Source organism: Silene latifolia, chromosome 11, assembly GCF_048544455.1.
Source record: "Silene latifolia isolate original U9 population chromosome 11, ASM4854445v1, whole genome shotgun sequence".
Classification (NCBI taxonomy): domain Eukaryota; kingdom Viridiplantae; phylum Streptophyta; class Magnoliopsida; order Caryophyllales; family Caryophyllaceae; genus Silene; species Silene latifolia.
In genome coordinates this window covers 9,587,711-9,607,076 of record NC_133536.1, presented here as the reverse complement: position 1 = coordinate 9,607,076, position 19,366 = coordinate 9,587,711, and the positions used below count along the sequence as shown (strand labels likewise).

The window sequence follows — 19,366 nt, the reverse complement described above, 5'->3', positions numbered from 1 at the left end:
AATGTGCATCACGTCCAGGTTATGTCGACATTTATTGTGTTTCCAAAGAAGGCAATTCAAAAAATATAGACTTCTTCTTCCATGGGGAGTCACTTTTGTTCTTTTGCTTCTCTTTCTTCCCAAAGAATACACAAATTCATAACTCATCTAAGACATGAAATCCTGTTAGGGTCCGGGACGGGTTCTTAGTTCAACTTTACCATTAAAAGACTTCTTATCACGTCGCAATGGATCATTAACATCTAAAAATCTGCGACCACCCATATAACACATTTTTTTGCTATGTTTCAGATATAAGGACTCTGTTTCATGGTTACAACTTGGACAAGCAAACTTCCCTTTTGTTTTCCATCCCGATAACATTGAATTCCCGGAAAGTCACTAATTGTCCATGTCAAAGCAAAGATGTAACTTAAATGTTTCATTCCTAAATTTATCATATGTTTCAAGCCCTACATTCCATAAGTCTTTTAATTCCTCAATCAAAGGTCAGAAGTATACGTCAATATTATTCCCAGGACCCTCTGGACCGGAATGAGCAAGATGATAGCATAAAATTTTCCGGTTTCATGAACATCCAAGGTGGCAAATTGTAATTGACCAACACAACGGGCCATGTACTGTGAGATACACTCATAGTTCGAAATGGATTGAACCCATCGTGCCGCCCTAACCTTACATTTCTAGGTTCATTAGCAAATAAAGGGAATAGAGAATCAAAGTCCTTCCAAGCTAACCCGTCTGCAGGGTGTCTTAGATACCCATCTTTTGACGTTTATCGGCATGCCATGTCATAGCTTCAGCTTTAAATTCATATATACTCTTTGTAGCCTAGGTTCTAGTGGAAAATGCCATAAGACCTTTGCAGGTATACTACGACTATTCAAGTCTTTGAAGTCTTATTCGATGAATTTGCTTCGCATTTTTTCCATTTCGAGGCATGACATTTATAACACTCTTCAAAGATTTTCAAACTCTTTCCAATATAGCATACAATCGTTAGGACACGCACATATTTTTTTATAATCAAGACCCAAATCCTCACAATTTTCTTAGCTTCAAGTTGAAGTTTCCTAATTTTAGCTTCCGGGACCATGTCTCTTAGCAATTGAAGGAGATCATTGAATGCCACATTACTAATTCCATGAAGTGTCTTGTACAAAAATAGTCGAATGACAAAAGACAGTTTTGAAAATTTCTTACAGCCCGGGAATAATTCTTGTTGACCCTCTTCTAGCAACTTATAAAACTTTTTAGCTTCATCATTGGGACCATTTTGTACGTTAGTGTCACCTTCAAAACAACTTCTAAATCTATCGTCTAACAATGTATTGGTATTGTCATTGAAATTTTCTTCTTCATCAAGGGTTTCAACTATGGTTTCAGTTGATAAATGATCCTCTCCGTGAAAAGTCCAAACATAATAATCCTCAACAAAACCAAATGCTTTTAAATGATCATACACCTCATGTCTTCGTAACCAATATCGGTTTATACACCTCTTACATGGACATCTTATTTGACTCCCATGAGCAGCCTTAGAAAATGACACATTCAAGAACTCAATGACTCCATTTTCAAACTCAGGCAAACGTCTAGCAATATACATCCAACTTCTATCATTCCTCATCCTCTGAATTCTGAATTAAATAAGCACAAATTATAAATTTAACAATGTAATTGTATCGGGAAAGTCTCTGCCAAGACTATGATGCCAAGTATCGGAAACACCGATACAGCCTCAAACATTAAATACTCAGAAGAAAATATTCTAGATAAAGAAGCTGATTTAATTAACTATTTGATCGCCTTGCGTTTATTAATTATTTTTGTTCTGCGGTCAGTTTGATCTGATTAATTGTAAAATTTCACTGCCAAATACATGATTCTATTTTATAGCCTTTTCCTTTGTCAATGAAATTTTCATTGCAGAGAGGCTGTTTGGCTCAGTCTATTTATCTCAGCTTTGTAAGTTGGAGTTTGAATGAAACACTTTCAGGGGGATTTCCTAGTTCATTTTATGGATATAATGTCTCTATTTTAAGGAACTCTGACACTGCAGTCATGTACTTTCATTTGTCGTGATTAGTTTCAATTTTTGTTCATCTTTCAAACTCATGCTATGTGAGACTGGAACATGTGCAAGGTGAGGATGAAACCACTATGAGTACTTTCAGCCGATAAAAAAAAGGGTTATTTAAAAGGATGAACTTGTATCACAGAGGTGCATGCCATCTACATAAAGAATACAAGCTGGAATGAGTATGAACCTGGAAGTGGCAGCAGCTGGGCTTGGCGTAAAATATGCCAGGTTAAGCATTTACTTAAAGATTACATTTTCAGTGAGGATACAGAGCATTATAACAGTCAGGCAGGCTATCAGGTGCTGAAACCAGAGATGGACAAGGTAACCTGGTATCCATGGGTGCTAAATCAGTGGATCATTCCTAAACAAAACTTTTTATGTTGGTTGATTGCTCATCAGAGATTAACTATTCAGGATAGGCTGTTAAGAATGCACATCATTCAGAGTAATAGGTGTTTCCTGTGTGGATTACAGGAAGAGTCCCATGATCATCTCTTCTTTTCCTGTATTTTCAGTCACAGATGCAAGGTGTTGGTTGCCAGTTGGTGTATGATTGAACTTCCAAGCCTGGAAGTGGTTCGGGTGGGTTCAAACTACGTGAACATAGTGCTTGCAGGAAGAAAATCATTGCGGTAATATTAGCTAGTCTAATGTATAACATCTGGAATGCACGGAACATCAGCAGGGTGGATGGATATGTCAGTATGCCTGGTTGCATTCTGCAGTGGGTCAAGATTGAGGTGCAAATGAGGTTGGGGCAGTTACAGATTAAAAGTAGAAATACTAGGGCTCTAAATTGGATTGAATACATTAGGCAGCATTAATTTGTATGCGTATGTATGTATGAATTGACTATTGTGTAATGTATGGGAAACCATTGATTCTAATGAGAAGCTTACCTTTACCCAAAAAAAAAAAAAAAAAACTGTATCACGAGAATTACTCAACTAATCCAGGCCCCAACTACATGGACGCTGTCTCCACAAAGAAAGAATCAAAATCAGACAAAGATATGCAGCAAGGCATAGACCATAATCCAATTCTAAGGGGCCTTTTAGGCTTCAGCTAAGATTTGCTGCATTGAATTGCATTGTGAATCAAAATGAGCTCAACTGGAGTCAAGTAATTTCTTTGGTTGAGTGTTATACTTGTAACTCATTAGGACCCTTTTAATATCAGAATCATATAAAATATATGCCATCAATGACACAGGAATTAACAATTTTTTCTAGGAAAAAGTTATCTTAGTAATAAAATCAGTATATTACAAGTTCGAATGAAAACGAATCAAGCACATAGTTAATCAAAACCAAGTGTAGATATAACGACCATGGATTTGTGAACACACTCACCGATTCCACGACTAGCATTACCATTTACGCTTAATATTTTCTAAGTCTTGGGTTTAAAGTATCAGTTAATATTTCGCTCCCTGATTAGTTTCAATTTTTGTTCATCTTTCAAACTTATTCTAATAACCTACCCTATTCTAATAAACTACCCTAAATAACTCAACAAAGAACAACATCAATCATATCAACAACAACAGCATCAATCATATCAAGATTGAAATTCAATAAAAACACAAAATTAACAGGAATGAAAATAGTTAATTGGATGCAGAAAACAATAGTCGACAGCAACAGTTCAATACTCATACACAAAATTTGAACAATATCGAAAAAATAGCTTAAAAATGATAAAAACAATTGAAATAGTTGTATCATACCTTTCGACAAATCCCAATCAGAAAATGACTTCAATCCAAATAATATGACTTCACCGGGTTTCGACAGAATCCAATCAAAGTTGAGATTGAGTGAAGAAGAGAGGGTGGAATTGAACGAATGAATGAGAAAGGAAAAGAGACCGTCGAATGAATGAAGAAGAGAGCGCCCTTGTGAGATTGAATGAATGAATGAATTGAGGCGGTGATGGATAACTATTACAGTGAATGAATGAATGTGTTGGCGCCGCAAAATGTGTTTTTTAATTTTTCATTTTTCATTTTTCATTTTTCATTTTTCATTTCACAATACTTAAGCGGTAAAATCAACAAGATAAAAAATTTTTAGGGTATATATTACTTATGTGACAAAAGTGTTGCTCAAGTGTTGCTACAAAATGCAACATTTGTATAAGACCGTTGCATTTACGGTAATACATTGCAACACTTATATTAAAGTGTTGCTCTATGTAAGTAAAAGCAACATTTATAAATTAAGCGTTGCTTAATTAACTGAAAATTGCAACACAAACCGTAAGTGTTGCACACGAAATGTTGCATTAGGTCTATTTTTGTAGTAGTGTAAATTCGTTCCTCTGTTTAAGGTAAAGGTCGGCGCGCTTCTGAACAAAGTCACGCATCTCCCGCACTTGCGCCTTGAAATTTCGCCGCAGCCTCGCCTTTGGCTCTCTCAAAGCAAGGACTTCCTTTTCAGCGTCCTCCCTAAGTTTTCTCAAGACGGATCGCCTCTTCAGCCTCCGCCTTGGCCCTCTTAGCCTCCTTGTTCGCCGCGTCAAGTTCCAGCCTTAGCCGCTCGAGCTGTGGGGCGGCCTCAGCCATGGTCTCCTCTTACTCCATAATGTGGGAGCCGGCTAGCCGAGCCCACTTCGCCAGCCTCTTGGATATTTTTGCACCCTCTGCCACAAGCTCGGCGGGGGAAATCTTCTGAGGTAGGGGAGCGACGGTGACATTTCTATCACCCGTGTTCTCAGGCTGCTTCTCCAATTGCCGCACGGTGAGAACGGCGGCTGCCGACGGTTGATCTACAAAAATCAATTAAAACATCCGTGTTAGTATACATGGACATCGGAAAGCCACTCATCAAGAACGCCCAATGAGCCGGCTGAGTTTGAGCCATAGGATAAATCGGTACCAGGCTTGGACTTCTTTGTCGGAGGGCCCATTTCCTCGCCGCCCTCGGTAGCAAAGTTAGCAACAACAGCAAGCAGCAGCAGGGGTGGACCTTTTCCTCTTAAGGACGAGGGAGATCCCTCCGCATCGTAGTCCTCCCCGTTGGTGATGTCAACGATCTCCACCGTCTCCTTCCTGATCAAGGGATGGAAGGTGGAACGATGTCGACGCCGTCGCCGCCGAAGGCTTTGTTTTCCGCATTCGACGCGGCATGCTACTAGCAACCCTCCCCCCTGGGCCGCCTCCACATTCGGGCCTTTAAGCCGCTGATCCATCGGGTCATTCGGCGACGTCCCCGCGATCACGGGCGAGCCTTAGGGTGCAAATCAGCAACGGTCTTGTCCTTGTGCAGCCCCATCCTCTTAAGAATATCCCCGGACAAGTCCGCGCCAAAATGATCTGCAAAAGAAGCAAAGCAAGGGTTAAGCAAGGAATGAACCAAAATTCGAAACAGACAGAAACATTGAAAGCAGTCATGGGCCTCGCACCGACCCCACTCACCCTGCGCCAGGGCCGGTATGAGGCCGACATGGCGTGAGCAAATTCATCCTCGAAGGATGATCTGCGTCGGGGGAATCCATCTTTTCGACACCCCACTCTTGTCCGTCTCAAAGAGCCTCATCGCCAGCCTCTCATCCTCATTGAGAGGGACCTTGTCAGCATCCATCTTAAGCTTTTTCCGGGTAACCCATCTGTCATGCTCCGCCTTAGTCTCGCACCGCAAATTAACTTGGTGCTGGAAGGACCGGGGCAGCGGATAGTCATCCGGCACCTCAACGTACACCCACCGATCTTTCCAATCCTTGCAGGAGGAAAGCTTATCAACGGAGATGTACCCCGGCTCCACTTGCACGTTGTACCACCCCACCTTACCGGGAAACGACGGCCGAAGGTGGTGAAGCCGGCGGAATAAATTAACCGTGGGGACCTCCCCCTTAAAGAGACAGAGCCAGACAAAGCCGACTATGGTCCTAACAGCCAACGGGTGAAGCTGGGCCACAGCGACGTTCATGGCCCTAATAATGGCCATAACGTAATCATTCAGCGGAAACCGGAGCCTGTACTCCGGTGCCGCATATATACGCCGGTGCAACCCGGTGGAGGGCAACAGATGGCTCGACCCCTCTCGGGGATAACAATTTTGTATCCCCTGCCAAAGTAGAAATGGCCCTCGAAAAATGTCTCGCCGAACAACGGGCGAACTTATGGGTCCAAGTACGGTCGTACGACCTTACAAGGCTCGCCGTGATCCATGACGCATCGCCTCCCCTCATTAGGATGAGCCCTTCAAGATCATCACCGAAATCGTCTCCGTCGTCATCAACATCATCATCATCCTCCCATTCCTCCAAAATTCGAGGATCAACTTCAGGAGAAGGAGACCTCGGACCCCCGGACCTTAGTGGGACGGCGGCCAGTGCCTCCTCTTCATCCAGACGCGACAGGGAATCCCCCGGCGCACGATTACTAGGCCCGGCCTCAGTAGAAGACATGGTAGCAACAGTTATTCGACAAAATAAAAGATCGAGAAAAGTTTGATTGTTTACCTTGAAGAAAAACACTAGCCGAAGTAACGACACTGAAGATTAGAAAAGAGAAAAGCCCTTGGAAATTTGGAGAAGAAAATTTTAGAGAGAATGAAATTGGTGCCCAATTTCAAAGACTAACTGCCCTATTTATAGGAGAAAGCCCGAGAAGAAGGACCAATCAGGGCACAGCCCATGAAACGTCAGCCAATCAGCAAACAGACACGTGTCAGACATGCAGCCACGGAATGTCAATCGTTGCAACAGTTGAATGTCAATCAATGCAACAGTGACCAAGCGTCTTCAACACGCCCCTTCATATCTCTCTGCCCGTTCATCTTCCTCAACAAAAATCCTAAGTATCCGTTTCTCCGCCGGCCACATGATCAACCAAGCCAGAAAGCACCGGCCAGGGGGCAATCAGAAACAACCGGCACTCTCTCCACCTGTGTCTCACCAGCGTCATTGCCTTTTCCACATCGGATATCCATTACACAACCATGTGGAGGGGGGATATGGTACGGCCTAAGCAGAGCCACGCCGAGGTAGAAGAAGCCGGGGCAGAAAATTTTCACTTACGCAGAATATACGCTCAACAGACATCGGAGCCCATACCACGGCATAGACTACGCTGGGGGCAAATTGATGGGCCATATTCTGCACCCGCTGACCAAGTCAACACATTGAGCAAGGTCAAAGATATCCACAGCAAGTCAACGGCTTAGACAGCCTAACCGACGAGGCTCTGTCGGCTGTCGATGGGTCCGGCCGGGGCAACCAACCAGCCGGGGCACACATCCGCGAACTCATATCCAAGACCCCTCGGCGGTGAGTCAACAGGGCCCGCCGGCCTGCCATAGGTCCCTCGGCCGAGGGGTAGATCAGTCTTTCCACCTGCTAGCCACTTGGCCACTACGTGACAAAAGGTGAAAGTCTATAAATACTCCTCAACTATCATTGAGGAGAGGATCCACAATTTAACCTAAAAATCACTATTCATCTGGTAATATCTTCCTTATCTCTCTACAATACGTACTTTGCCAAGTAACAACAACTTACCTCTCTAAGTTACTGACTTGAGCGTCGGAGAGAGTTCGCTCGGCCCAAAGCCGAGCCCTCAGTTTGTTCATCGTTTCAGGAGACCGCAAGGAGGATTCAACTAAGGACGTCATTCTACAAGCACGGGTGGTAACATATAACTGCTCTGGAATTACACCCGGAACACGTATTATATTAATGTTATCCTCACTAAATCTGCTTCGATCATTTACCAAACAAGATCAAAATAAATAAAATATTTTCTTCATCCTAATCAATTTGCTCACATAAACAAACCTAATACTTCTTATGATAAACCTACTAGAAGCCTTGGCCGTTATTACTTCTAATCTACAAATAAAAGCGTAGAAGATTAACAATGGAACAAAACCCTAGCTGTTAATCAATGGAACAACACCATAGATGGAGCTCCCTTCCGGACGACATCGTCTTTAAAATTATCTCCCACCTTAACTTTCCTAAAGAGTTCGTCATTACCATTTCAACCACTATTTTTAGCATCAAACAGCTATACAAAAATACTGCATACAATGTTAATGAGTCTCGTTACTGGATCATCTTCGATAACCTCTTCAATTTATTCACCACACCCGTACTCGATACTTTCTATCTTAATCTTCACTATAGCTTCTATAAACAGCCTCTTTGCTGGCCTATCATCGATACATGGGCTAAAAGACTGCATGCTTGTAACATCCGACAATTCACGATCAAAAAGTTCAGTGGTTGTCGATATATGAAACCCGTGTTGCCACCAAGTATTTTCCGAATGAATTCGTTGTTATCACTTACATTGTATTTCTATTTTGAGGAGATTGCTTGGAGTGATCAACTTTCCATGGTTGTTCTTCCAAACCTCAAGAAACTCCATCTAATTTCATCGAATTATGGACTTATGGAAGAGTTAATAAGTCGTTGCCCGTCACTTGAAGACCTATCCTTGATCCTTAATCACGATCCTCAGAAAAATTCAATATCAATCACAAGCAAGAAATTAAAGCGATTATACATAAATCTACATTATTATTATTATGTGTCGTCGTCGTCTATCCTTAATGTTATTCTTGATGCTCCAATATTAGAGCATTATAGATATGTTGCTGGTTCCATATTATCAATGCAGATGTTGGATTCGATTTTGAATGTCAAGTCGCTTGCACTCCGTGTTGAAGATTATTGGGACCTGAAGTTTTACACTAGTCCTAAAAAGACCGTCTTCCCAAATTTGAGTCATCTTACGTTATCTTTGCCTTCTAAAATATATCTAAAAATATTTGATGAACAATTGCTGTGTTGTCCCAATCTGAAGGTTCTTAAGCTACATTTTATTATTTATAACCCCATGGAGATGATTTTGAATGAAGATGTCAAATTTGTGCTTGTTGAACCAGTGAAGCGCTTGGAGGTGTATATGAACGACTATCGATTTAGCAAACAAATGGCGAATCTAGTGACATGGTTGCTAAGAAGTGCCAAGGTTTTGGAGAAGCTTGTTCTTAGTTCACATGACCTTTTTTCTTATAATAACTCGGCAAAATCTCAATTTTTTCAAACTTTATTTGAGTGTGTAGAGAGTACTTCGCGTTGTCAAATCGAACTTCTAGCAGGCTATAAGCTAGACTGATTCTTTGTTATGTTCTTTTTCTCATTTGGCATGAAATAAATTTTCTGTTTGGTTTTAGTCGTGTGAATTTGTATTCAATCATAAGAAAAAAGTTTACTCTCTTGCGTTCAATAAACGAATTTGTTCTTAAATATTGCTCTCTTCATATTCTTTTTTTTTGGAACGAGTGAACTTAAATTAAACACATAAAGTTCGGTTACATCAAGGGGGTGGATCGGGGGAACAGGCGTATTAGCCATTACAAAGTCTATTGTACAAGTCTCAATTACAGAAAGGGGAGCATCCGCTACATTATTTGTTGATCTCCTCTCAAAGACGATCTTCTAATTAGGGGAGTTCTCTAATAGTTTCCTACACTCAAAATGATGTTAGTAAATGGGCCACAAGAAACGTCCATTTTCACAATATTATTTACGGCATTAATACAATCCGAAACAATCAAGAGATGATTTCCAAAAAGACTAGCACGACATAACCCTTCCCTAATGGCAAGCACCTCGCAAATGAAAGGGTTAGGGGCAAACAAACGAGTAGACCTTCCATGTTTATCTGTCAATTGCTTAGCTTCCATCTCGAACCTCATTTGTCATTTGTTATCAACTCATGGGCTTGCAAACTACTTGATATTGACATCCGACACTTCTAGTTTACATCTAATGGCGTTCGCTTGTTTCATTGTAATAGAGTTTATGATACAACTGGTGTGAACTGTACTGTTACTGCAAATGCTGTGAATGCAAGGACACCTGTGCCAGGGAATGTACTAGGAATTGTGCCAGGAAAAGGAAATGCATCAGTTGTATCAGAGCATGACATCACCCACAAAAGTAATGACAAGAATGCAGCACATGGGAGGAAGCCTCTAATGGATAATCACTAGGTTTAAACCCGTGAAAATTCACGGGTCTGCTTTAAAAATTTTTGTATAAAAGATTGCAATTTCATTATTAATATTTATAAAAATTATTCCATCTGTTCTTTTTAAATTGTCATTCTCAGTCTTCGAGATACTCTATTCTTTCTTCAATATCTCTCAAAATATCATATTGAAATGTATATTCATATTAAAGCTCTATTCGTAAAGAATTTTATTGTGTAATTTTTATAATTTTCCAGTCAATATATTTTTGTAAAAGTTGAATTCAAAAGCTCATCTCATAAACTGAAAATGTCATTTATTTAAGAATGGGGAGTAATACTTTGAGATGAAAATTATATTTTTAAAGCGTGTTCGTAACCCTCACAAAATATCTAGTTTTAAACATTTTTCATTATTTTAATGTACTTGATCACCCTCTAATAATTTATTTGGTTTCTTATGTGTTTTTATTGGAATATAAAGAGAGAAAAAAATTATCTCGTATGAGTGAAGTCATGACATCAATATCAGCTATACTATATTTTTTACACCTAAACAATGAGTCTGCTTTTAATATTTTAAATAAATATAATTAATCATAGGGAAGATATAATAATTTAATAATACTGAAGGTATGATTTAACTTATTTCGAATTATTAATTATATATATGAGCTACACATATATATATATATACTCATTAACATGATTAAGACTTAATCAATTAGTTAGTAATAGTCTCCGTCATCTTGTTATCGATGCAAAGAGTTAATCCACGACCCCTGATGGAAGGTTAAGCTCCAACACGTTTTTAGAGAAGAACAGAGCAAGCGATTGGTTATCCAATCAAAAAGTACAATCATCTACCTCCATTATTTATCCCGATGTGCCTCCTGCTGCACTCCGTTCCATTCTTCGTGAAGATCTTCTGGGTGTAGCCACCCCTCGTTTTATTCCTTAATTGTCGGGCTAAGCTCTCATTTGTACCAAAATAAAAAATAAAACGATTGAGACATAAAATATTAACTCCGCGTTTAGAGTTCAACTTGTTCATGAAAAAAATATACTTTTTTATTCCTAAATTCGTACATATTAAATTACCCATTGCACAATTTTTTTAAATATCTAAAATAGACCTACAATAAAATTATGAAGGTCAACAATATGTATTGCGTAAGACGGTGTTACACTATGAGACAATTTCATTAGGTAAAAAGACAACTTATTTTATAACATTAAATAAGTAAGACCGTCTTACACTAATATCGTAATATTTATTCTAAAGACGTTAAATAAAAATCTTGACAAACATGTGCCAAGTGCCAACATAAAAAAATGGCATCGAAGTGGCACATTACAAAAAATGGCATCAACCAATCGTTGGTTGGCGCAGTGGTAGCATGGGGATGCGCTTGGTAGAGAGGTCTGCGGATCGATCCCCCACAACTGCGATTGGAAGGGGTTTAAATACCGTAATCCATGGACACGCCCCGAAATCCGGATTAGTCGACCCAATGTAGTTCGGATTACCGGATGGTTTAGACCATAAATACTTTTCAATTTGGGTATTAATTTAGGAATTAAGAACTAAAATACACATTAACCAATACAATTAATGCATATATTAAGAATTCATTTCCTCTTTTAGTTTCTTAAATACAATTCATAACTCAATAAGTTGTATTTATCATTACCCTTAAAATAATATATACCAAAAAAAAACTAATGAAATAAAAGCAAAATATAATAGAGCTCTTAATGACTACCAAACCCAACCCTCACAAACATGATCATAAAAAAACCAGAAGTGAAGAGCATGAGTGATTGACTTAATGTCATTATCAATTAATTTATCAACCTCGCAAAAACAAAGATATGCCTAAATTTGGGTGTAGTTAATCGGATAGAGTATTGACGTATGTTCATTGCTCAATTAATCGGTCCCGGTGAGAATGTCAAAGAGAGTGCAAATAAAGGCCATTACAAAAAACGATTCTAAATTATTAATCAGATAGATTATTAATGTGGGCCTTAAGACATACGTTAGAAAAACCGATTCTGAAATTGGCGTTTAGCATTTTGTGAAATGTGACTGATGGAGGGTGACTGCGGTTATTGTGGCATTGCGTATTTATATTGAAAAATATAATTTCCAAAGATAAACTAAATTTTCCATTGTATTGCATTAGCGTGTAATTGTAACTGACTTGTTCCTTTTCATATAATCAACGATTAATTAAATGCAATTACTGGTTTTTTATAGCTAATAACTACTGATTTATATGGAGTAATTAAGTAGTTAATTTCCGAAAATCATGTTGCGTAATCAACTCAAATTTGGAAGGAATCATGTGTTATATTTCATTAAATATACATTTGAAATATTCTATTCTTGATGCCATATTATGTGCTTTCTTTAGTTTACTTTTACTCTGTTTTGATTTTTTTATCAAGTCACTCTCTATGGCTCTATATACGTGCCACATCAGATGGGGATGAAATTTTGAGATGCCACATCAGCTAATTTGGCTACTGCTTTAGAGAAATATATGATTGGCCTAGGATACCTGACAACTCAGCAAATTGAATGATGGAGCATATGGATAATCATTACCTAATTATGTCCTTTTCTTTCTGTTTTTGTCATTTTCCTAAACTTGCTCTCCAAGACAATCAGTCTATATAATCTACTGGTAGCCATAGTAGAAACTCACAAATAATTTTATGAACCAATTCCTGAGCATATTCAGTGTATCTTAGAGCCTAGGTGAATCATTCACTACAGTTCTACCCCTTGCAACCTATCAATAATATTGAACAGTTGCTTCCTTCTATCAATTCTCTTTCTAATTTCAGCAGTTTCACTCTTATTTAGTTTAAGGCACTATCATTTGGTTATCAGAGCCACGTTCCTCACGACCTGTGGATTTGTTATTAAACCCCAAGATTAGAGAAAATCTACGAAAAAACCCCAAGAAAAATCAAAACATATTTAATTCCTCTTTCTTTATTTACACAAAAAACTCAAAAATTACCAAAACCAAACGTGCAGCAAGGAAATACATCATGGTAAATCCAGATATCACCAATGATGTGGAGCTATGATGCTCGGACTCGGGTACGAAGTACGGATACGGGTACGAATCCTTGTGTCGGACACGTGAAATCATAAAATCAAGGATACGAATAAATAATGGATACGACTATTTTTGGACACGGTCAAAGTATCCAATATTCATAATTGGACACGGTCAACTTGTATCCAATCTCACATTTGGACACGGTCAATTTGTATCCAATCTCACATTTGGACACGGTCAAGAATTCAAGTATCCAATATTCCAATTATCATATTGGACACGATCAACTTGTATCCAATCTCGCATTCGGACACGGTCATAATGTATCTAATATTCTAATGTAATATTTAAATACTGCAAATGACTTGAGAAATCCAAATATTATAAATAGATAATAAAACCATGAAATAAAGCCTGATGTTCATCAATACATTTTAACTTAAAAAAATCAAAACAGAATGTCAGAATCAATTGCATTCGCCATTACGAATCTAAGCATCATCATGTTCCGATTTTCGCCAAAAACCGCCTGGCCGCTTCATCATCGAAATAAACGTCCAAATCAACGAAATCATCAGCATTGACCTCACTCGAACCTTCATCTTCTCCTATACATGATAACATAAAAAATAATTAAGTTAACAATAAACAATCAAGGAAGAACATTAGCTATCATGCAGTAAAGTAGTAAACAATAAACATGTTACCTGTGTTGTTAGTCACCGTGGGAAGTGAAGGCACTTCCTCCCGCTTGCGATCAAGAATACGCATATTACAATGGACGAACACTAAATCATCCAACATTTGAGGGGATAGCCTTGACCGTTTTATCCTTTGTACTAGAGAAAATATGCTCCAATTCCGTTCACAACACGACGATGAAGCGGGCTGAGATAAGAGTTTAAATGCGAGGGACTGAAGCATAGGTGTCGATGCTCCATAATTTGCCCACCAAGTCAAGGGCTCCTCGCCTGACCTCGCATCCACTATGTAATTTTCACCGAAATTTTCCAATCCCATAGCAAAACGACCATACTCGGCATAGACATTTTTCAAGTCATCCGGATTTGGAAACAACCTCTTAAAACACAAGTTTCTATTCTGGGAAACCTCTTGGTCTTCGTTTGGGGCAACCCTCGGAGTTAAACTGTTCCCCCCATCCAACCAATTTTGACAATAATATTTCGGAACCAATGAGTGAGCCAAACAAAGAAGGGGTGTATTGCTTTTGTTCCAACGGGTCTCGAACACAATTTGTATCGCATCAAAAAATGCAGACTTTCCACTTATCAAGTCTTTCTCCTCATGTTTGAGGATAATTGATCTAACATCCTCAATCATCGAGTCCCACATGTCATAAACCATATGTAAACACGGAGTATCGGTATCGGTAAACCTAAGGAATTTGTTCGAGGGGTCAAATTCCAAAAAGTACTCTACTTTATCCCACCATGTATCAAATAATACACATTCTTTCACAAAGTCCGCTTTCTTCTCATATATAGTTTTCCTAAACATCTTCCATTCATCATCAAGTATCATTCTAACAAGTGCGTCTTTTACTTCCAACAAACGTTCGCACATTATGATATGTGAAGCAAATCGTGTTTCAGCTATGGTTAACAAAGTAAGCTTGCTATATTTATTAAAAATATTTAAAGCCTTTGAATGTTGCATAACAAACTGCCTGATACTTTGACACGCTGCAGTCATGGTCGGGATCCACTTACACTGATCATAATTGCTGGAATTTTCAGTAGGATCACATATAGACCTAAGAGCTAAATTCAAAGAATGTACGACGCAAGGAGTCCAAAAAATGTGAGGGTACTTACCCTCGATAAGCATTGCGGCAGCTTTGAAATTTGCGGCATTATCGGTGATGATTTGCACAACATTGTTAGCTCCTACCTTCTCAATTGTTTCCAAGAAGAGACTGGAAACATAATCAGCACCCTTTGTTTTTCCACTTGTATCATAGGCTTTCAAGAACATAGCGCCTCCTCCAGAAGCAGCCATCATGTTAATCAGAGGGTGATGTTGCCTATCAGTCCAGCCATCTGAGCAAAGTGAGAGACCCTTCTTTTTCCATGAGTCTCGGAAAGGCTGAAGTAGACCATCGATGTGTGCCTTTTCTTGTGCTAATAGGGTGGTTCTGAGCCTATTGTATGATGGCGGAACATAACCAGATAACTTGTACCCTCCCGCCATCGACAAACCGCTTGAAATGAGGATTTACAACTAGAGAAAACGGCAACGAACAAGCGTAGATCATTCGAGCACACTCTTTGTCAGCATCATCTCTTTCGGCCATATTGAAACATTCCGTTACTGTCCCCTTTCTTTTCTTTGGTTGAACTAGATCAGAACCAGAAGGCAGCGTGACATACGCTTGCCTTTTTTTTGCTTCTTCGTTCTCCCTGTTCTTCCTCGACTCGGCTAGGTTGTGTTCCTGGAGGAGTTCTGTTAATACTTCATTCGAAATAGCTAAGCATTTTTCGACATTATGATTAGGTAACTTCAGTAAATGGCCCTTAACCTTTGTGTATGATCCAGTGACAATTTTTTTGCAATAGTTGCAAGACCATTTCCTATTTCCACCTTGTTTGGGTTTTACAAGTATTTTGACATGACTCCATAACGGTTTTGAATCAAATTGATCAGGTTGGTTAACATTAGGTCGTTGATTTGTTGCTAAGGGTAGTTGAGATGCCATTGTTGTAGAGTTTTGAATTTGATTGTATTTGATTGTAGTAATAAGAGTGAATAATGGCTTAGATGGGTCATTTATGGGTTTTTATAGGGCGAAATTCAGGTTGGGGAGATTAATTTTGGCAAAGACGAAGAGTTTCTGCTGGAGTTAGGTACAAATTAATTAATTTGGGGACGCTAAAGTAAAGATGAAGAAGATTGCAAGTCACTGTTAACCAACCAGATCAAAGACATTATTATATTAAAGACAAATGTTTTTATACGATAACGTATATATAGCAAAGAATTAAGAAATATATAAACAATTAATCTTGCTATAGACGGGTGTATCCGTCTATTACTATAATAGACGGGTCAAATACAATGAAAGTGGTGACATTTTTTACCCCCACTACCCCACTTGTTATTTGTCCTATTCGAAAAGTGGTATTGTATTTGACCCGTCTTTCATTATAGACGGATAGTGCCCGTCTATAATGAGAATTTGTGATATATAAAAGACAAATGAAATATACGTTATCGTATACATACCACTGACATAACTCGTAAGTCGTAACGATTAGTTATTATATGTTTATCATATATATGATTACTCGCTATCATATATATACAATTGGCAGAACTCGTAACGAGTAGTTACTATATGTGTATCATATATATGATTACTCGTTATCATATATATACCATTGGCAGAACTCGTAACGAGTAGTTACTATATATGTATCATATATATGATTACTCGTTATCATATATATACCATTGGCAGAACTCGTAACGAGTAGTTACTATATATGAATCATATATATGATTACTCGTTATAATATACATACCACTGGCAGAACTCGTAACGAGTAGTTACTATATGTGTATCATATATATGATTACTCGTTATCATATATATACCATTGGCAGAACTCGTAACGAGTAGTTACTATATGTGTATCATATATATGATTACTCGTTATCATATATATACCATTGGCAGAACTAGTAACGAGTAGTTACTATATATGAATCATATATATGATTACTCGTTATAATATACATACCACTGGCAGAACTCGTAATGAGTAGTTACTATATGTGTATCATATATATGACTACTCGTTATCATATACATACCACTGACATAACTCGAAATGAGTAGTTACTATATGTGTTGAGTTGGGTCATACGGGTTGAGTAGGTCATGTGTCGAGTCGGGTCATACGGCCGGTTCAAAATATGGTTTAGATCGAGTACGGATCTCGAGGTAAGTCATACGTGTTAAAAAAAGTTTATGGCATATTTTACCAATTTCAATTGAAAAACCCACTTTTTAAAATTAAATCATATCTAATATTAATAGTATAACTATATTAAGTGATTTATAAAAATAAAAAAAATTATTTTATTATCAAATGATTTAAACGATATATAAAAGTAAAATTTTAATAATAGATTCTTGATTTATATTTGACCCATCGGGTCGAAAGGGTCGGGTCAGAATATGGTTTAGGTCGAGTACGATCTAGGGGCAGGTCATGTGTAAAAAATGTTTATGACGTCTTTTATTTTACCATTTTCAACCGAAAAAAATACTTTTTAGAATTAAACCATATCTAATATAACTAATTAACTATATTCATTACCTATAATACTTATATTAAGAGATTTATAAAAAAAATTATTATCAAATAATTTAAAAGACATATAAATTAATATTTTAATAATATTCTTATTTTATCTTTGCCCCATGGATCGAAAGAGTCGTGTCATAGTTTAATGCTAAAATAACGGATTATTTTGAGTTCGAGTCGGGTCGAGATTTTATCCTCCTCGTATGATGTTAAAGATACTAATTTGTGTTCATACTATTAATAATCGATAAACTCTAAACATTTTGACACGTAAGTAGCAGAAGCAATCAATAATGATGTTACTTGTAGTAGTGAATGAGATTTTTCGTGTTCATTAACTAATTTATGCAACTTATAAAGTCATAATCGTACATTAACGAGAAAATAATAGAATCATATGAATTTACTTATTTATCAAAATAAAGATCACTATATTCCGAATTTCATTACCAAAGTAATATTATTCGAGTACATTTCCAACGTAATATTATTCGAGTACATTTCCATTTAGAAGTACTTCAATCTTATTATTTTGATACATAACATACGAAATTTGTAAGTAGAATACATAATATTATCCCTCAAATTCTTCCGTTGACACAAACTCAGATGATTTGACGAAGAAGATACCCATCCTTAGTTCCGTTCTCGGCGTTCTGCTTGCTCAACAATTGCCCGTATCCTTTCATATTCTAGTTGATTATCTAACGTATGCTTACAACATGGAATGGTTTTTTTTTGCCCTCTTGGAGGGCCGAGAAAATGTTGCTTGATTTTTGAATACGAGCCAACGAAATTACAATTGCAATGTTTGCATGTCCAGCGCTTTCCATCTCCTCTAATTACTTCGTTATAGAGTGGTTGTGTAGTAGCCATTTTTATACGAATAATAAATTTAAATTTTTTATAAGATGATATATGAAGATTTTATAGTAAATTAGACTAATGCTAGGCGTCGTTAAATAAAAATATGTTAAATATACCTTGTGAATTTATAGGATAAAAATCCATTAATTTTTCGAAACTATAGTGAATTCTATACATAAATTTTCTGTCATATCCATAATTTTTTGTTATAAAAACTCAAAAGTCAAATGTTTACACCTCTCCCCCAATAAAACAAAAAATGAAAAAAACTTGTCTTCCCGATACAAGACTTCTTTAACCCCTCCTCTTCCCAATACAACACTTGAAAACATAAAAAAAATAGAAAATAGAAAATAAAATACTTCATCTTCTTCCTCGGGTAAAACAAATACCAACACATTATCAATTTTTTTTTTTCTATCCCTCCTTCCATGGATCTTCCTAATACAGACTTAAAAACTTAAAAAAAAATTAAAAAAAAAATGAAAATACTTCATCTCCTTCCAGTCAGTAAAAGAAATACAGAAACATTATCAATGTTTTTTTCTTCTATCGGTCTAGCCCTTCTTCCATGGATAGAGAATAATCTTGCATGGTTCGCACCGAACTCCCCTTCTCTCGACGATCCGAATCGCAAAGAAGGAGCAGCGGTCCGTTTTCCAAACTGCCGACCGGACACGAATTCCGTGTCGGTATCCGTGTCGGATCGGCCGGATCCGGGTACGGCCGGTAAACCGGCGAGTCCGAGCATCATAGATGTGGAGCAACTAAAGACTCAGGTGGAGGCCCTCACCGAAAGCTTGGCTAATCTGGCAAATCAAGGATTTAACAACACTGGTAATGCTTTAAATCTAAACAACAACTTTGTTAGATCCCCCACCATTAAATTTCCTGTGTTTAATGGAGATGATATTGAAAGTTGGTTGTTCAAATGTGAGCAATTTTTTTCTGTTACTGATATTGATGCAATAAAGAAGGTTACGTATGTGTCCATGCACTTAGAATCAAAGGCACTATC

At 37.8% G+C, this 19,366-nt stretch overlaps 2 protein-coding genes across 2 annotated transcripts; one reads left to right on the top strand and one right to left on the bottom strand.

The window, feature by feature from the left end:
* The first annotated feature begins 7,973 nt into the window (after nucleotides 1-7,973).
* On the top strand, nucleotides 7,974-10,092 carry LOC141612879 (F-box/FBD/LRR-repeat protein At5g22660-like). The gene is made up of 2 exons (XM_074431626.1): nucleotides 7,974-9,065; nucleotides 9,859-10,092. The coding sequence occupies exons 1-2, from the start codon at nucleotides 7,974-7,976 to the stop codon at nucleotides 10,090-10,092; spliced, it is 1,326 nt and encodes a 441-aa protein (XP_074287727.1).
* A 4,014-nt stretch (nucleotides 10,093-14,106) lies between these two features.
* LOC141612878 (uncharacterized) lies at nucleotides 14,107-15,866 on the bottom strand. Its single transcript, XM_074431625.1, has 3 exons — nucleotides 15,370-15,866; nucleotides 14,261-15,311; nucleotides 14,107-14,136 (listed from the first exon to the last, which is right to left on the bottom strand). The coding sequence occupies exons 1-3, from the start codon at nucleotides 15,864-15,866 to the stop codon at nucleotides 14,107-14,109; spliced, it is 1,578 nt and encodes a 525-aa protein (XP_074287726.1).
* Between the last annotated feature and the right edge of the window lie 3,500 nt (nucleotides 15,867-19,366).